Here is a 13,909-nt window from a genome sequence, read left to right on the forward strand (position 1 = left end):
AGGAGACGGTTGACCGCATGGTTGTGTAATATTTGTTTAGCAAATGTGCTCTTGTTATCTATGTTATCTTGTAGGTAACAGGTTTTGACAGCGTTGACGACGAGTCCAAACACAGCGACCACATGTTCTCTTACAAAAGCCCAAAGCCAGAGGGTTGGACCACAGATGACAATCCTCCCTACACCTACTACCTGTTCCACATGTACGCCAACATCATGGTGCTCAACAACCTACGCAAGTAAGTCTGGCAGGTTTCTGAGTTAAGAGTCATGGTACTTACCAGGTATGAAGAGGTCTTCATGGTTCATCCTTACTCTCTGCTGCCATCTTGGGCACACATCAGTGGGGAGTAGAGTGACCTAGAAATACGACAAGTTAACTAGGCCTAAAAAACATGTTCATGTGCAATAGTTCGTTGGAATTATTTTGCCTAAAGTTGACAAAAAAGGTGTATCCATAAGAAGCCAATCCATAAAGGTTGAAAAACAAAAACATAACATCCTGGTGCTCTCCAGTTGATGGCTGCATGCATGGAAGAAAACTTTCTAGAACTAAAGAACTAAACTTGAGCATCCTAAAAGAATTTCACTATGTGGAACATTGTCAATATGATGACTTAGTATAATTATTTGTCCTTCCTCAGGGAGCGAGGACTGAACACATTCCAGTTTCGCCCCCACTGTGGAGAGGCCGGCTCCATCACACACCTGGTGTCTGCTTTCCTCCTGGCTGACAACATCTCCCATGGACTCAACCTCAAGAAGGTGCTAAATGACAGAAAGAAAAAGAAACTAAACTTAAACTCGGTACTTTACAGGACAGAGGACTCGTCTAAGATAAAGCTTGTGATATTTTCACAAGAGAGCTTCAGAGCTTGAGATCTCTTTCTTTGATTAATAAATACACTTAAACTGCAATTCCGTATCTGTCACTCATATTTCTATGAAATATGTGCATAATGCTTTGATATAAGATTAATTACCTATAGTATCCACTCAAACTGCTATACAGCTTCACTCTATTTACTCTACACCTCCTCCCCCTCCTCCCCAGAGTCCAGTGCTGCAGTACATGTACTACCTGGCCCAAGTTCCTATCGCCATGTCCCCACTGAGCAACAACAGCCTGTTCCTGCAGTACTCCAAGAACCCTCTACGAGAGTTTCTGCAGAAGGGCCTCTGTGTGTCGCTGTCTACTGACGACCCCATGCAGTTCCACTACACCAAGGTCAGAACTACAGGAGAAAGAGCAGATCATATGATTCTTTATTCATTGAACCATTTAAATCACTTCGAAATAAGCAGCAAATCCAGAAAAGATAATTTTACACCATGTCATAAAATGTACATTTCCCCCCAAAATTGTAAATACTCTTCTGAACCCTTTCAGGAAGCCTTGATGGAGGAGTATGCCATTGCAGCACAGCTGTGGAAGCTGAGCACCTGCGATTTGTGTGAGATAGCCAGAAACAGCGTGCTGCAGAGCGGACTCTCACATCAGGTACAGTCCACCTTTTGCTCAATCAGTTGTATAACACGGATCAAGGAGACATTCAGAGGGGTAAAGGTAGAGGGATGAACAAATTATATAGTTACACTCCTCCAAACATGTTTTCCCACTACTGTTCTTATATCCATTACTGTTAGTTGACTAGACCAGCTTTTTAAAACTTTGCAAGCTAACAAATAAGCCCAGTTCCTAAGAACACAAGATGCAAACAAGGGAACTGGACTGATAATTTGAGCCTCATTTGGTCACAAATTTAACAATGACACAAGTCTTGTGAACTATGTGATTTTCAGTGAGTGAGTGGGCTGCAGGTAAAGATGAACTTAAAAACTGATCATCCGGGTATAGCTTTTTTTTCTTACATAAGCATTTAATATAACCAAATATACTTAATATAATAACTTTATATATTCCTTACTATTCTAGTTAAAGAAAGAACTGTGACAACGATTTGTACTGAGAGATTTTACAGTTTAAAAAAATGAACTTGTGCCCCCTGGTGCACAAATAATGTAATGATAAGATTAAATGATAAACATATTTTTTGGCATAGTTTCTTCTCTTCCCTAATAATCTGTGATAAGCTAATATTGTACAGTATATGGGTCCAACCCTACCAGCTGTACAAAACCTTTCCCTAGATGAGTAAATTACTGTACAAGCAGTGCAATACAACTGTACAATGGTACAATATATAAGCTCCACCTGCATTTTAATGAGAAGCACTTCCTCATAATTACAACCCCAGGTTCCATAAAAGCCTGTCTCCATCCCTATAAATATCTACTTCACTGGAATAAATATAACAGTTTATGTAACAGTCAAATTGAAACCGTGTGCCTGTAAACGTGTGCCAGGGCTCATATCACTAATGTTTCCTTAAAAAAAGGAAAATTATTCAGTCACGATATATGCTAAAAAAAAAAGATTTTGACCACTTCACAATGGGTTTCATGTTATGGTCACTAAACCTGCTACCTGAAATGTACCAAAAGGTCTGCCACATACTTTTCACATTTATATCTATCTATATCTGTCTTATATTGTCTTTTCCCCCATAGGAGAAGAAACACTTCATCGGTTCCAACTACCTGCAGGATGGACCAGAGGGCAACGACATTAGGCGGACAAACGTGGCACAAATCCGCCTGGCCTACAGGCATGAGACACTGTGCAATGAGCTCAGTTTTCTGGTGGACGCAGTGAAGACGGATGTTGGCACTAGTCCAGCTGAGTGACTGACAACAGTAGCTCAAACTGGGACTGATTATGTCCTTAAGGATGAAGGGGCAAATGTTAGACAGCACAAACATTACACCCAGATTTGAAAAATAGGTTACTCAATTGTTCTGACCTTGGTGCATAAACCTGCTGTGGCCTACTTGATGTAGCACTATAAAAACTTGATTTTCAGACTACATTCAATGCTTTATCTTTGTAATTTTTCAAATCACATAATGCCTAATTTTACTGAGCTTCAGGTTTATTTTATTTTCAAGGGTGTGAAGTTAGAACAGGCACTATTGGAGAATGTTTTTCACTTGCATATATGCATGGGACAAGGGCCTCTATCTGGACTATAGGTGTAAGACAAATTGAAGAAAATAGTTACAATAATATGTAATAAACTAGTTTTGAGAGAGCTTTGTGGTGAAATCAGCAGAATTAGTTTCTTTTTTATATTTGTAATTTATCATACTTTTAATGTAAATAAAGGCTGCAAAAAAACATGTTTGTTTGTTTGTTTCTTTAACTTCTGCTTGTCCATGAGTTGTATTTGATTAAATTACTTTTAAGAGAGAAGGAACATCTAAAATCTTAATTGATGAAGCCATTTTTGATGACATAATTACAGTGTTTATTTCCTCCAGAGCTGGTTGGCATAATAGTAAAACTAAAAGGTAACTCGTCTATGCTAATTTGCACATCAAGGCCCTTGATGTGCAAATTGCTTCAAGGGGAGCAATTTATTGTGACGTAGGGTCAGCAGGGGAAAATAGACCTATTCAATTAAGTGTGTACTTTTAAGTGGTTAAACATATTCCTGACTTCTTCCTAATAGACATATGGACATATCTTTGCTGACTGTAGCGTCAGGTTTACTTTAATTAGATGGCTTACTTGACAACAGTTAGTTTTAGCAGCTAACTCGAATGTAATCACAGTAATCATGTAGCGCTCAAATGATGTGGTCGACTATCGGACACGGACCTGAGTAGCCACGAACATAATGAGTTTACTTAAAGTACATAAAATAAACGTTAAACGTCCAGTTCAATGTTCATTAAATATTGACATTAGCTAGCTAACGTAAATGCTTAGTGCAAGCTAACATTGTTGTCTTCCGGAAGACACCGATTCCGCCGCCATGACGATCAACCTAGTTGCTAGGCAGTGCCAACTGTCCAGCATTTAGGAGTTAGCTTAGCCCGAACCTGAAACATTAGGGTCTACAGTGCTGCATAATAAACTAAACTCACCCATTTTACACATATCATAATCATACGTTTAATTTTAGTAAAAAAAATACGAACTCTCTCGAGATAAGGTCAACTTCTCAGCATACATCTGAAGGTAGAAAGTCGACCGAGTCCAAGGTGAAAAACAAATAGTTCCTACCGCGTGCTCAACGGTTAGCTCCCCTCCATGCCCTCGCGCTTACTCACTGGAAGATGATTTAGGTACCATCAGTAAAATACAGACCTCATGACATAATACAATGTTTTTTTCGGTGGATTCCTGCTAATTTGCCGATATTGGTGAAAATTCTAAATTAAAAATAAGTGTTTTGTTGGTGTAATGTAGCCAGTTATTAAGGATGAAAAATGTGATTATTTTATTTTACATAAATATTTTAATTAAAAAGAATGGATTTTAAGTAGCCACCATGTAATGTGACCCAGTGACTCGAAATAAGTGACAAAAAATATTAGTTCATGGGCAACATCAGGAACACATCAATTTTTATCCTTCACCTATTTTAATCTTGATTTTTTATTAATAATTTCTATGATGTGAGCCACTGACTTTTAATTAAAACCAATTTAATAACAAATCGGAGTCACCTCTTCACATTGGGCATATAGTGCTCCCGGAATTTTCTTGGTATATTTACAATGTTACAATTTCATTTAGGAGATGCTTTTGTCCAAAGCGACATACATGTGAGTTTGTATGGACAATTTATCATTTTAAATTACTTTAATGTAATGTGACCCAGTGATTGCAAAACAAAAACAATAGTTGTTTTGGATTATTAAATAATGCCTCCTTTAAGTTTCCGAGCAGTCAGGATGCAAAATCACAAAAGAAAATGGTGGTGCCTTCATGTCTTTCAGTGTGCTGTAAAATGCAATTACACAGTTCTGAGCTCAAATGATGTATGAAATGAAGACATACAAATGTAAAACCTCTATAGTACATAGCTTTAATGTACCATCAGCGATGTGTGACAGTATTTACATTTTTATTGCTTAATATTTTCTTAGCTTGTGGAAATTAGATGGATAAATAGCTTTTTATGATTAGTTATAAAACTTGGTTTTAAATGTATTCAAGGTGGGGAAGACTGTGAAATGATTTCTACCTTCTTTCTATCCAACATAACACAAAGTCATAAAGTGCAAAAAGTTTATTAAGGACAATACAGTATAGGATCAATTCATTTTTAATACACTTCCTTCATTCAGCAAATTTACATACTACGTGTCCATGTACGATCGGATGCTTTAGTCATCTACGATGAAAAATTGCCTTTGAACCAAATTGATAATTTCCCTGTTCTTTTAAATATTATATTTTACAGCATTGTTGGATAAATATTGCATGGATCCCGTAGTAATTCTGTCATTAAATCAGCCTCAGTCTCTGATAAAATGCCTGTTAAATAAAGTGGAGAAGGTTTCCTACAACTGCACAAATTTAATTTGTACACTACAAAAATCATCTGTTGTTGTAGTGTACAAACACCAAGAAAGCTACGGTGAGGTTTCAAAGTGCGATGAGTCAGTATTAACAACCAAAAATTATATCTGGTCAACTTCAGTTTCACATGTGTAAGGTCTATTAAGTGAACAGAAATCCAACATAACTATAAAATAAAAAGACCTATATGAAGTTAGACTTGGATATATGTTGAATCTCTCGTTATCGTAAAGTGATCAAACGAAAAATTAGATACCTTGCTGAACTTTGCACAATAAAACGCTACATTAGAATTCCATATCATGACAACTTTTAGATAATGATTTTAGTTAAATCACTCTAATGAACATTTTTTTTCACATTTTATGAAGACCTCACCAATTACAAGCACATCCTTTTATAAATAAAAGTGCTGCCTGCGATTAATGTGATCTGCAAAACAAGTCTGAAATTATTTCATTCATCAAAATAAAACTATTTTGCGGTTTTAATTTCTACAAGAGTATATTTGTAATTGAAAGCTGCCTATCTGAATAATTATCATAGGCAATCATAGGCATAACAATGCAGAACAAAGCAAAGATGCTATCATTGTTTTGGGAATGTAAACTACAGTACGTTTACAGCAATGACATTAGAATAACTTCAAGAAGGTTCTGTTAGACTAAAAAAAATATACATAGATAAAAAGATGAGAACAGCATTGATGACTAATAGTGGTTATTTCCAACAGTGAAGAAGACATCACAGCAAGCCAAGTCATTAAAATCATTTAAAACTATTTAGTCGTGTCCATCCCAAAGACTGTCAGTTGCTCGGTCAGGTTCTGAACTGGATCAGAACATCAGTTTATAAGTGGTCATGTTGGATATAAACATGCAGGGTTACATTGCACAGATGACAGAACAGCTTTACTGCAGGAAAATAAATTTGGTTTACGGTTTGACCAGAAACTCTGTGAAGAGTGTGACATTTGGAAAATATGTTTAAATTCACTTTCCGGGGAAGTCTTATGATGTCTCTCTGTTATAAGTCTACAGTCAGCAGGTGGTTAGCATAGCTTGGCACTAAGAGTGGAAACAGGGGACGACTGCTCGTCTAGCTCCATGGAAAAGTAACTATATCCTCTGACCATCACCTCTAAAGCTTACTCATTCAGTTAGTTTACTTTATTTATTCCCAAAGGAAATTAAAAATGTAACAGAAGCCAGATACGTAATAAGAACATGCAACAAAACAGGTACAAGAACAGAATTTAAGATGATGCTAACAAGAGGGTAAATCCAGTTAAAAATCCAATTTAAGTGACGTTTACAAGCAGTCCAGTAAACCTGATGTGAAGAGAAACTAAAAGATAAGTCAAACCTTAAAGGTTATTAACATGTTTTACATTCGTTTGTTCATTTTGGTTCTGGTACAGTTAAGCAAATGAGATGTAGTGTGTTCATCAGTGAGGTTTAAAAGATACTGGTAGGAGGATTATGTTACCTTTACACAGAGCCAAGCTAACCGTTTCCTTGTTTTCAGTCTTTGTGATAAGCTAAGCTAACCTCTAGCTGACCAGAGTGTGCCCCCTTCGCCTGAGCTTGTTTTCCATTCATATGATCATGAAAGGCAACTTCAACTTGGATCAGCATATCTACTATACAGTGCCAGCACAGGACCTCTTCCAAGTTCCTGAAAGATCTGGACTTTTGGTTTTTCTGTGAGTTAAATTAATCTACTAGGTGCGAGTCGATTTCCCTTGTCATTTAGTTGGCTCGGTGTGATGTGTGTTAAGGCCTGTGTGGGTGGCCCGCCTCGTCGGCCAGGTTGAGGATGTAGCCAGCCATGTCGTCCTCTGTGGGGAAATCAGGCATTACCCACGATTCATTGGCAGCGGTCACTTGCAGGCGACATATCGGACAGTTTCGGCTCTGCCCACTCCTGCAAAGACAGGAAGAAGACCAGTGTGAAATAATTACTGTTTGTTTAAACTATTTGCGACTTTTACTTTTCTCTGACAACTGTAAAGAAAAATGATTTGAATGAAAATTAAGCTTGATCGATAGTTTTACCATTTATCAATGCACTTCTGACAGAAGCTGTGTGCGCAGGGCAGAATAAGGTCGGCCTTTCCGTCCATGCAGATACAGCACTCCTCCTTGTCAGTCAGCTGCTTCACTCTGCATGGGCGCACAGACAGAAAATAGATAAAGTTATTTTATTTTCCATCAAGATAGGTACCACGTATTTCCCCAAATTTTATATTGAAATTAAACGCCTGATGTGTGATGAATTTTAGGGCTCGGAATTAAAGTATCTGCTTGGGAGAAATATCCCTCGGTGCGATTCAAATTTCAAAATGATCCCCTCGGCGGGGCAAAGCTCCTCCTGTGATGGGAATTCATCCAGGGGGATAAAAGATCATGCCAGTGCAAAATAGGTTGTAAAATCCATCATATAAGCAGCCTGCTGGACATTTGAATGTAGACCTTTTCTCTGTGGTTTTTGGTGGGTGGGAAAAAACATTGACATACCTTTACCCCTATAAAGTTCAGTATTAACAAACAATTACTTGATAACAAATCCATCTGACGGGGAGCAACCTTAACATTGATTTGGAGTCATGTTTTTCGCAAATGAATACAGGACAGGGTCAAGTTTAAAGGTGGCTGCACACGGCCCAGACAATGCCCAACTCACCTCAGCATTCTAAAGTTGGCAGTTGCCGGTTGCAGTCTTTAGGGCCCAATCAGACAGGACGTGTTTTAGCAGCTGGGGGCGACTTTTTGTCATTGTTTTCAATGAGGGACGCTTTTTGCGGGCTGCTTTTGCGTTGCAGAGCACCTCGCATTTTTCCACTCTGAATGGTCTGAAAACCAACTGCCAGCTCCACACTGCCCAGACTTAAGCTGACAGGACAGACTTTTGTTCCCTTCTTTTTCTTTCTTAAAGTTTTTTCTTTATTTTACGTGGACCAAGTGGAGGGCTTGTTAACTATGGCCAAAGTAGTTATGGTCTACCTGGCCTTTAAAGCTGTTAGGCGTGTACAGGAGAGACAGCAATCAGGACGAGCCAGGAGGAGACTGTGGAGTAAACCTTGAATAATGAAACACGAAAAACAGGGGGTGTAGTCTATCTGAATTTATTTAAAGAGCTAAGCTCTGAAGAGCCTTTCTTACCAATTACGGATTGGTTGCTCAACAATTCCTTAAGGGACAGATAGTTAACCGATATCAGAAAAAGAAAGTCGTGCGTACTGATGTTCCGCAGGGGAGTATAGGCTTGTTGTCAAAGGAACGCACTCTCAGAATGTTGCGGTTTGTTGGGAAAATGCGCACAATGGTCCGACTTTCCACGACTCCACCAAACCCGACTGAACATGTCAAACTCGAACAACTCCATCTGACAAACACAGACTGTCGGCGCACACTGACACATCAGATGTAGTTGGTTGGAGTTGGTTGCCATTTTTCTGGTTAGTGTGCAGCCACCTTAAGGGATCAAAATGGTTCAACATGCCATCTACTGTTTTAAATTCAACCTTAATTTTGCCACCAGTGCTGACCAACAGTTAACTTGTTGGGATTTATCTTTGACATGAAATGTACATATAAACAACAAAGTTAAGTTATGTCAATCTCACACATCCATATCCCCCTGCAGGCTCACCTCTGCAGCTTCTTGCCCACTTTTTTTTGAGCATTTTTCAAAATAAGAGTTTGGCTCAGACCTGGGAATGAAGTTAGATTTTAATTTTGTCACTTTGAGACCCATTTTACATTATGCATCATCCCATAATCTATTAAACTAAAAAAGCTTTCTAAGAACCCGGCTGTAGTGTGATCCCTAAAACCAGCAGGGTTATAAATTTAATATAACATAATATTCATTCAACACAAAAGGCCTAAAGCATGCACTCAGAGTGAAACATTGACTTCAAATCAAACTGTTAATGTCCTCTGAAAACATTAATGTGAAAGAGGTGCTTTGAGGTAAATACAGTCAAGTCATGGGGACGACTTTTTGTGCACCCACCTGCCCATCCACATGCTGGCCTGACAGGACTCTGTGGAGGGGAGCTGGGCAGACGGGCCCTCGGTGGCGCCCTCTGTAGACAGCACCTCAGCAGCCTGGCTGGTGATGTCCCGGTACAGCTGGATGAACTGGTACAGGTTCATAATGCGAGATGCTTCCACCATACCGTTCTCCTTGTTGATCTGACAGGAGGCAAAGGCAACAAATGACTCATATGACACAATGGTTGAGTGAATTTTATACAGTATTGTACATTGTACGTATCTGGGTTTGGTTTAGTTACAGTCTGCATATAAATCAAGTGTAAATATGAAGTGCTCCACAAACCATGTGTTTTCATTCAAATTCAATTCAGACCTGCGCTGTTCTCCATGACTAAAAATATTGACTTACAAGTTCCACGTACAGAACAGACGTGTTACACATGACTGCTCATCTTCACATAAAAAGATATTAGATACCCTGAAGGCTCTGGTTGTATTTTTAAGCTGACGTGTGCACTCACATGCTGGGCTGCAGCCTCTCAGATAATAAACAAGAGATAGCACATGCAATATTAAAATGAAAATATAGGAAACTATATTTTGTGTCGCTGAAACTTGGATTGCAAGAGGCAACAGCCAAGCTCAAAACAAATGAAATACTGTCTGAAAACTTCTTAAAGTTTGACTTTAAAAGGCCAACGTGTTACAGGTCTCCAAATTAGTCAGGCTAGACCTGCTCTATGCAACGTGCCATGAGATAACTTTTGCTGTAATTTGGCGCAATATATATAGAAAATTGATAAACCAGTAATAAGAGACACATATAAGGCACACATATACTGAAATATCCCTGGCCCATTCCTTCTCTTGCATTTAAAAACATAAACTAAATGGATGTGTTTATTTCCCTGAATTTCTTTTCCTCTGTTTCTCTCAAACACAACATCAGAGGTGTGGACAGATGCTCTTGTTGGCATGTGCTGCATGTGCTAAAGTGTCTTTGCTCTCACCTTGGTACAGAGGACTCTGACAGCCACTTTCCACAAGGCTGTGGCATCGGATCCTGGCTGCACCTCAAACAGCAGGTGCTTCGGCTGCCCAGCAGCGAGCTTGGCCGTACTGAGATCCAGCAGAGGAGAGAGGATATGTTCAACTCGATAAAACAGTCTGCATTGAATGTTAACTGCTGGTTTCTACAGCAGTAAACTGTACAGCATACACAGCTACACATGCAAAACACACACAATATATTGTCCATGTTTTAAACATTGATATTTTCAGATGGGAGTTTTTTTCTGAAATAGATGTGTATGTCTGGCCATGATATATGGAGGCCAAAGCTGTTATGTGCTCTACACTTTAGATAGTGTGAATTGATGGCTATACATTAAATACAAATCCATCAAAAGATAGATCAACTTAGATCTCAAACCTGCAGATTGTCAGTGGATATTCAAAGGTGTTATAATATATTGCAGTGTATCGGTACTAGATACCTTAAAGGTACCAACCGACAAAGCCCAGCACCAAAGAGTATCTAAACTGCTCCAATCAAACCACAACTGCATTTGGTCCCTTTGGTACCCACAGGGAAGTTTAGGGGATTAAAATCAGCAAAATCCATGATGGTGGATATTATTGAAGCACATTTAGAATAGTTTACCCTTAAAGCCAGAAAGAAAACCAGTTAAAATCCATAGCTTATATGCGTCCTTTTTGAAATATCTCAAGTTGTTTTTTGCAAAGCAAAACTGTTCATCCACTGCCCCCCCCTCAGTACATTAAAGAAATTAGAAAACAGATGTGTTGAAGATCTATCGTTCCTTATTAGCAGGTATTTGATCTGGTGAACAGCTGAAGTATGTGTCCTGAACAGACTGAGACTTACACGTCGTTAAGTTCAGCCACTCTTGCCAGAAACTCCTCATAGGTCAAGTAGCCGCTGTCACGTACCAGTCCAACATGTTTTATCAGCTTCTCAGGCAGACGGGTCATCGCCTGACCTGAGAGCTGCTGGCCCATCCTGGCAGCAGCAGCACTCAAAAAACAGCACTGAAAGAAGGCTTCACCTCATTCAGTTCTGCAGAGCCTGATGGGACATAAACAGTTAAAAGACTGATTGATAGATTTTATATGTTAAGGTTTATATTTTCTTTCTCCAGGGCAATCTAGACTCATTCTTATTCTTTTGAAATCAATAAAAACATCTGAGTAGTGGATAGTGACTAAAAGGTCTGGAACCAGTGTAGTAAAAATGTAAAACTTTGTATCATAAACATGAGTGTGTCTTGTGTGAGTGAGTCTTTCATCAAAAGCTGTGGTTTCGTTCTAACATTGTTGCTCTGTCATGCAGAAATGTCCTAATGGCCTAAATGTCACAAGAGGTCATGAAAGCCACTCTCACACAAGCGTCACCAAAATTTTGAAAGTTAAGAACTGGCTTCTGAGGTCTGGATCAGCTCTTTGTGCAGCCCAGAGAAGTTCTTCCACATCCAAGTGGGACAACTAAATTCTTAATGGACCTGACTTTCTGCATTGGGGCACCATTGAGTTGAAATCTGAAAGGAAGGACTTAGTGTGTGTGTGTCTAACTGGAGCTGCAGGGTCAAGCAAAAACCAAAAGTACACTAACATTTGGTGACATAGGCGAACACGTTTTGGTGCATTTAGCATGCATGTAACCTGATGTTGTGGTTTCACTTCATCTGAAACTGCGGAAGTGCAATCACATTGAGCTGGGCTGTCAAGTCTTAAGTGCTCCCTTGAATGAACGAGCAACTGTTAACCCTTATGTTGCTGTTTAAGGAAGGGCTGTTATCTCGTTATATCTCTTCCTGTACAAGCTGACAGTTGATTTTGTGCAACATTTCTACAGCAATTACGAATCAAACTTGATAAAGATCCAACAATGATTAATAATTTGATCATTAATAGAACTTCAGATAAAAAAAACAAATGCATGAAGTGCTCCCAAGAAACTGTACTTTAACTATGTCAGCTGTAATAAAGCATTATGTAAGAACATCCAAGTGATCAGTAAGCTAACGCTGCGGACGTCAACTATTTTAACCATCACCGCAGCAAGACTCATGTTTTAAAAACACTTCAGTGTCTTTAAAGCACCCGCTTTTGAGATATAATCCAACAGTGAACCCCAACTGAAACATGAACTGCTAATCTTAACAACAGCCTTATAGCAGTTTGCTAACGGGAAGAGTTACTTTGCACGTTACACTTACCATTAAAGCCAGGGGTGGAAAAGAGAAAAGCTCTCTAACGAAAAAAATGATAAATTACTTGTCTATCCGGTCGTGGGGAAAAAAGAAGCTTCTTTTCTGAAAGATACTTCACATCGGAGGCAGAAGTTTCTGCTCAAACTTCAACACTAGCGTTGTTTCGGTATGTGTTGACATGGCGCCGTTTGATGACGTCGCCGTTTGATGACGTCGCAGTGTGTCGTTTTGTTTCAGGTTTCACTCAGACCACTGGACCGTTTGGATGACAGTTACTGAATTTACTTCACTTAAGATTTTGGTGACATTGGACTCACAATTGTTACTTACACTGAGTGTAATCCTCTTACTGAACAACGTTATTACAACATATTAACATCATTATATTATTTTTCCACGTATGCAATTCTTTTTTGAAATTAGCTTAATAAAATTGACATTTAACAGCCTAACGGAAACTGCACTACTTTAAGAAACGAAAGTCTCTGTAGCGATATTTTTATTATTTATTTCTGTTTATTTATCTTATTGCTATTACTGTATCCTTTGGTATTTTCTGTATATATAGTATTCAGATATGTTTTCTTTAATGAGGTTTAAATTTGATAATAAATCAATGTTTTGTGAAAGAAAGAAAGAAACTTTTTCACAAGATTATTTAATGGGCAATTAGTATGGTGGATATGAGTTATATGGCAATCTTTATCCTAACTTTTTTCATGTCACCATAATTTTAAGTTTTTAGAAAGACTTTTGCTATTTCTTAATCTCAGAGATTATATGGCTTTCATATTGGGGGTATCACATGGACACAAACATTACATAAATACATATATCTTATTTTAGAATAAGTATTTTGTTATGTTGTTCCCCTCCTGCTAAGCTATATGATTGAAGAGCATGAAGTTTACCATCCCTTTCAGAAGAAAAAAGAGAAGAGAAGGGGGAGAAATAATGAGTGGAGGAACGGGAAGAGGGAAATTGGATTGGACTGGAAGGCAGGAGAGCAGAATGGGCCACTAGGGACAGATATAAGGAGGATAATGTAAGATTCAGGGGGAAGACATGAGAGATGAGTAACGCGGAAATGTGTGAAGGAAAATCCAAAAAATAACTAACTTCAGAAAGTCTATTTTTCACCTAGAAACTCATTTAGGGTTTGGCTCTGTCTGTAGCCAGGCCATCTGTTTTATACTGGCAACCACAGCACCTGAAGGGGACTCGTACAGAGAAGAGACA

The 13,909-nt window shown here is 38.6% G+C and overlaps 2 protein-coding genes across 5 annotated transcripts in view; one reads left to right on the top strand and one right to left on the bottom strand.

Annotated features, from left to right (window-relative positions):
• Window positions 1-3,231, top strand: part of ampd3b (adenosine monophosphate deaminase 3b) — a 67,523-nt gene extending 64,292 nt beyond the window's left edge. For all 4 annotated transcript variants that reach the window (XM_069685749.1, XM_069685748.1, XM_069685750.1 and 1 more), the window contains 5 exons: window positions 75-238; window positions 644-764; window positions 1,054-1,227; window positions 1,390-1,500; window positions 2,571-3,231. In XM_069685749.1, the coding sequence (XP_069541850.1) occupies window positions 75-238; window positions 644-764; window positions 1,054-1,227; window positions 1,390-1,500; window positions 2,571-2,747 (747 nt within the window). In that variant the 3' untranslated portion in view covers window positions 2,748-3,231. The remainder of the gene's footprint in view (window positions 1-74; window positions 239-643; window positions 765-1,053; window positions 1,228-1,389; window positions 1,501-2,570) is intronic.
• Window positions 3,232-6,385: 3,154 nt separating this feature from the next.
• On the bottom strand, window positions 6,386-11,521 carry rnf141 (ring finger protein 141). The gene is made up of 5 exons (XM_069686485.1): window positions 11,326-11,521; window positions 10,448-10,556; window positions 9,454-9,635; window positions 7,491-7,598; window positions 6,386-7,359 (listed from the first exon to the last, which is right to left on the bottom strand). The coding sequence occupies exons 1-5, from the start codon at window positions 11,457-11,459 to the stop codon at window positions 7,209-7,211; spliced, it is 684 nt and encodes a 227-aa protein (XP_069542586.1). The 5' UTR covers window positions 11,460-11,521; the 3' UTR covers window positions 6,386-7,208.
• Window positions 11,522-13,909: the final 2,388 nt, after the last annotated feature.

This window comes from Semicossyphus pulcher, unplaced genomic scaffold (assembly GCF_022749685.1).
Source record: "Semicossyphus pulcher isolate SPU_LCO1_2020_fin unplaced genomic scaffold, fSemPul1.0.p SCAF_8, whole genome shotgun sequence".
Classification (NCBI taxonomy): Eukaryota; Metazoa; Chordata; class Actinopteri; order Labriformes; family Labridae; genus Semicossyphus; species Semicossyphus pulcher.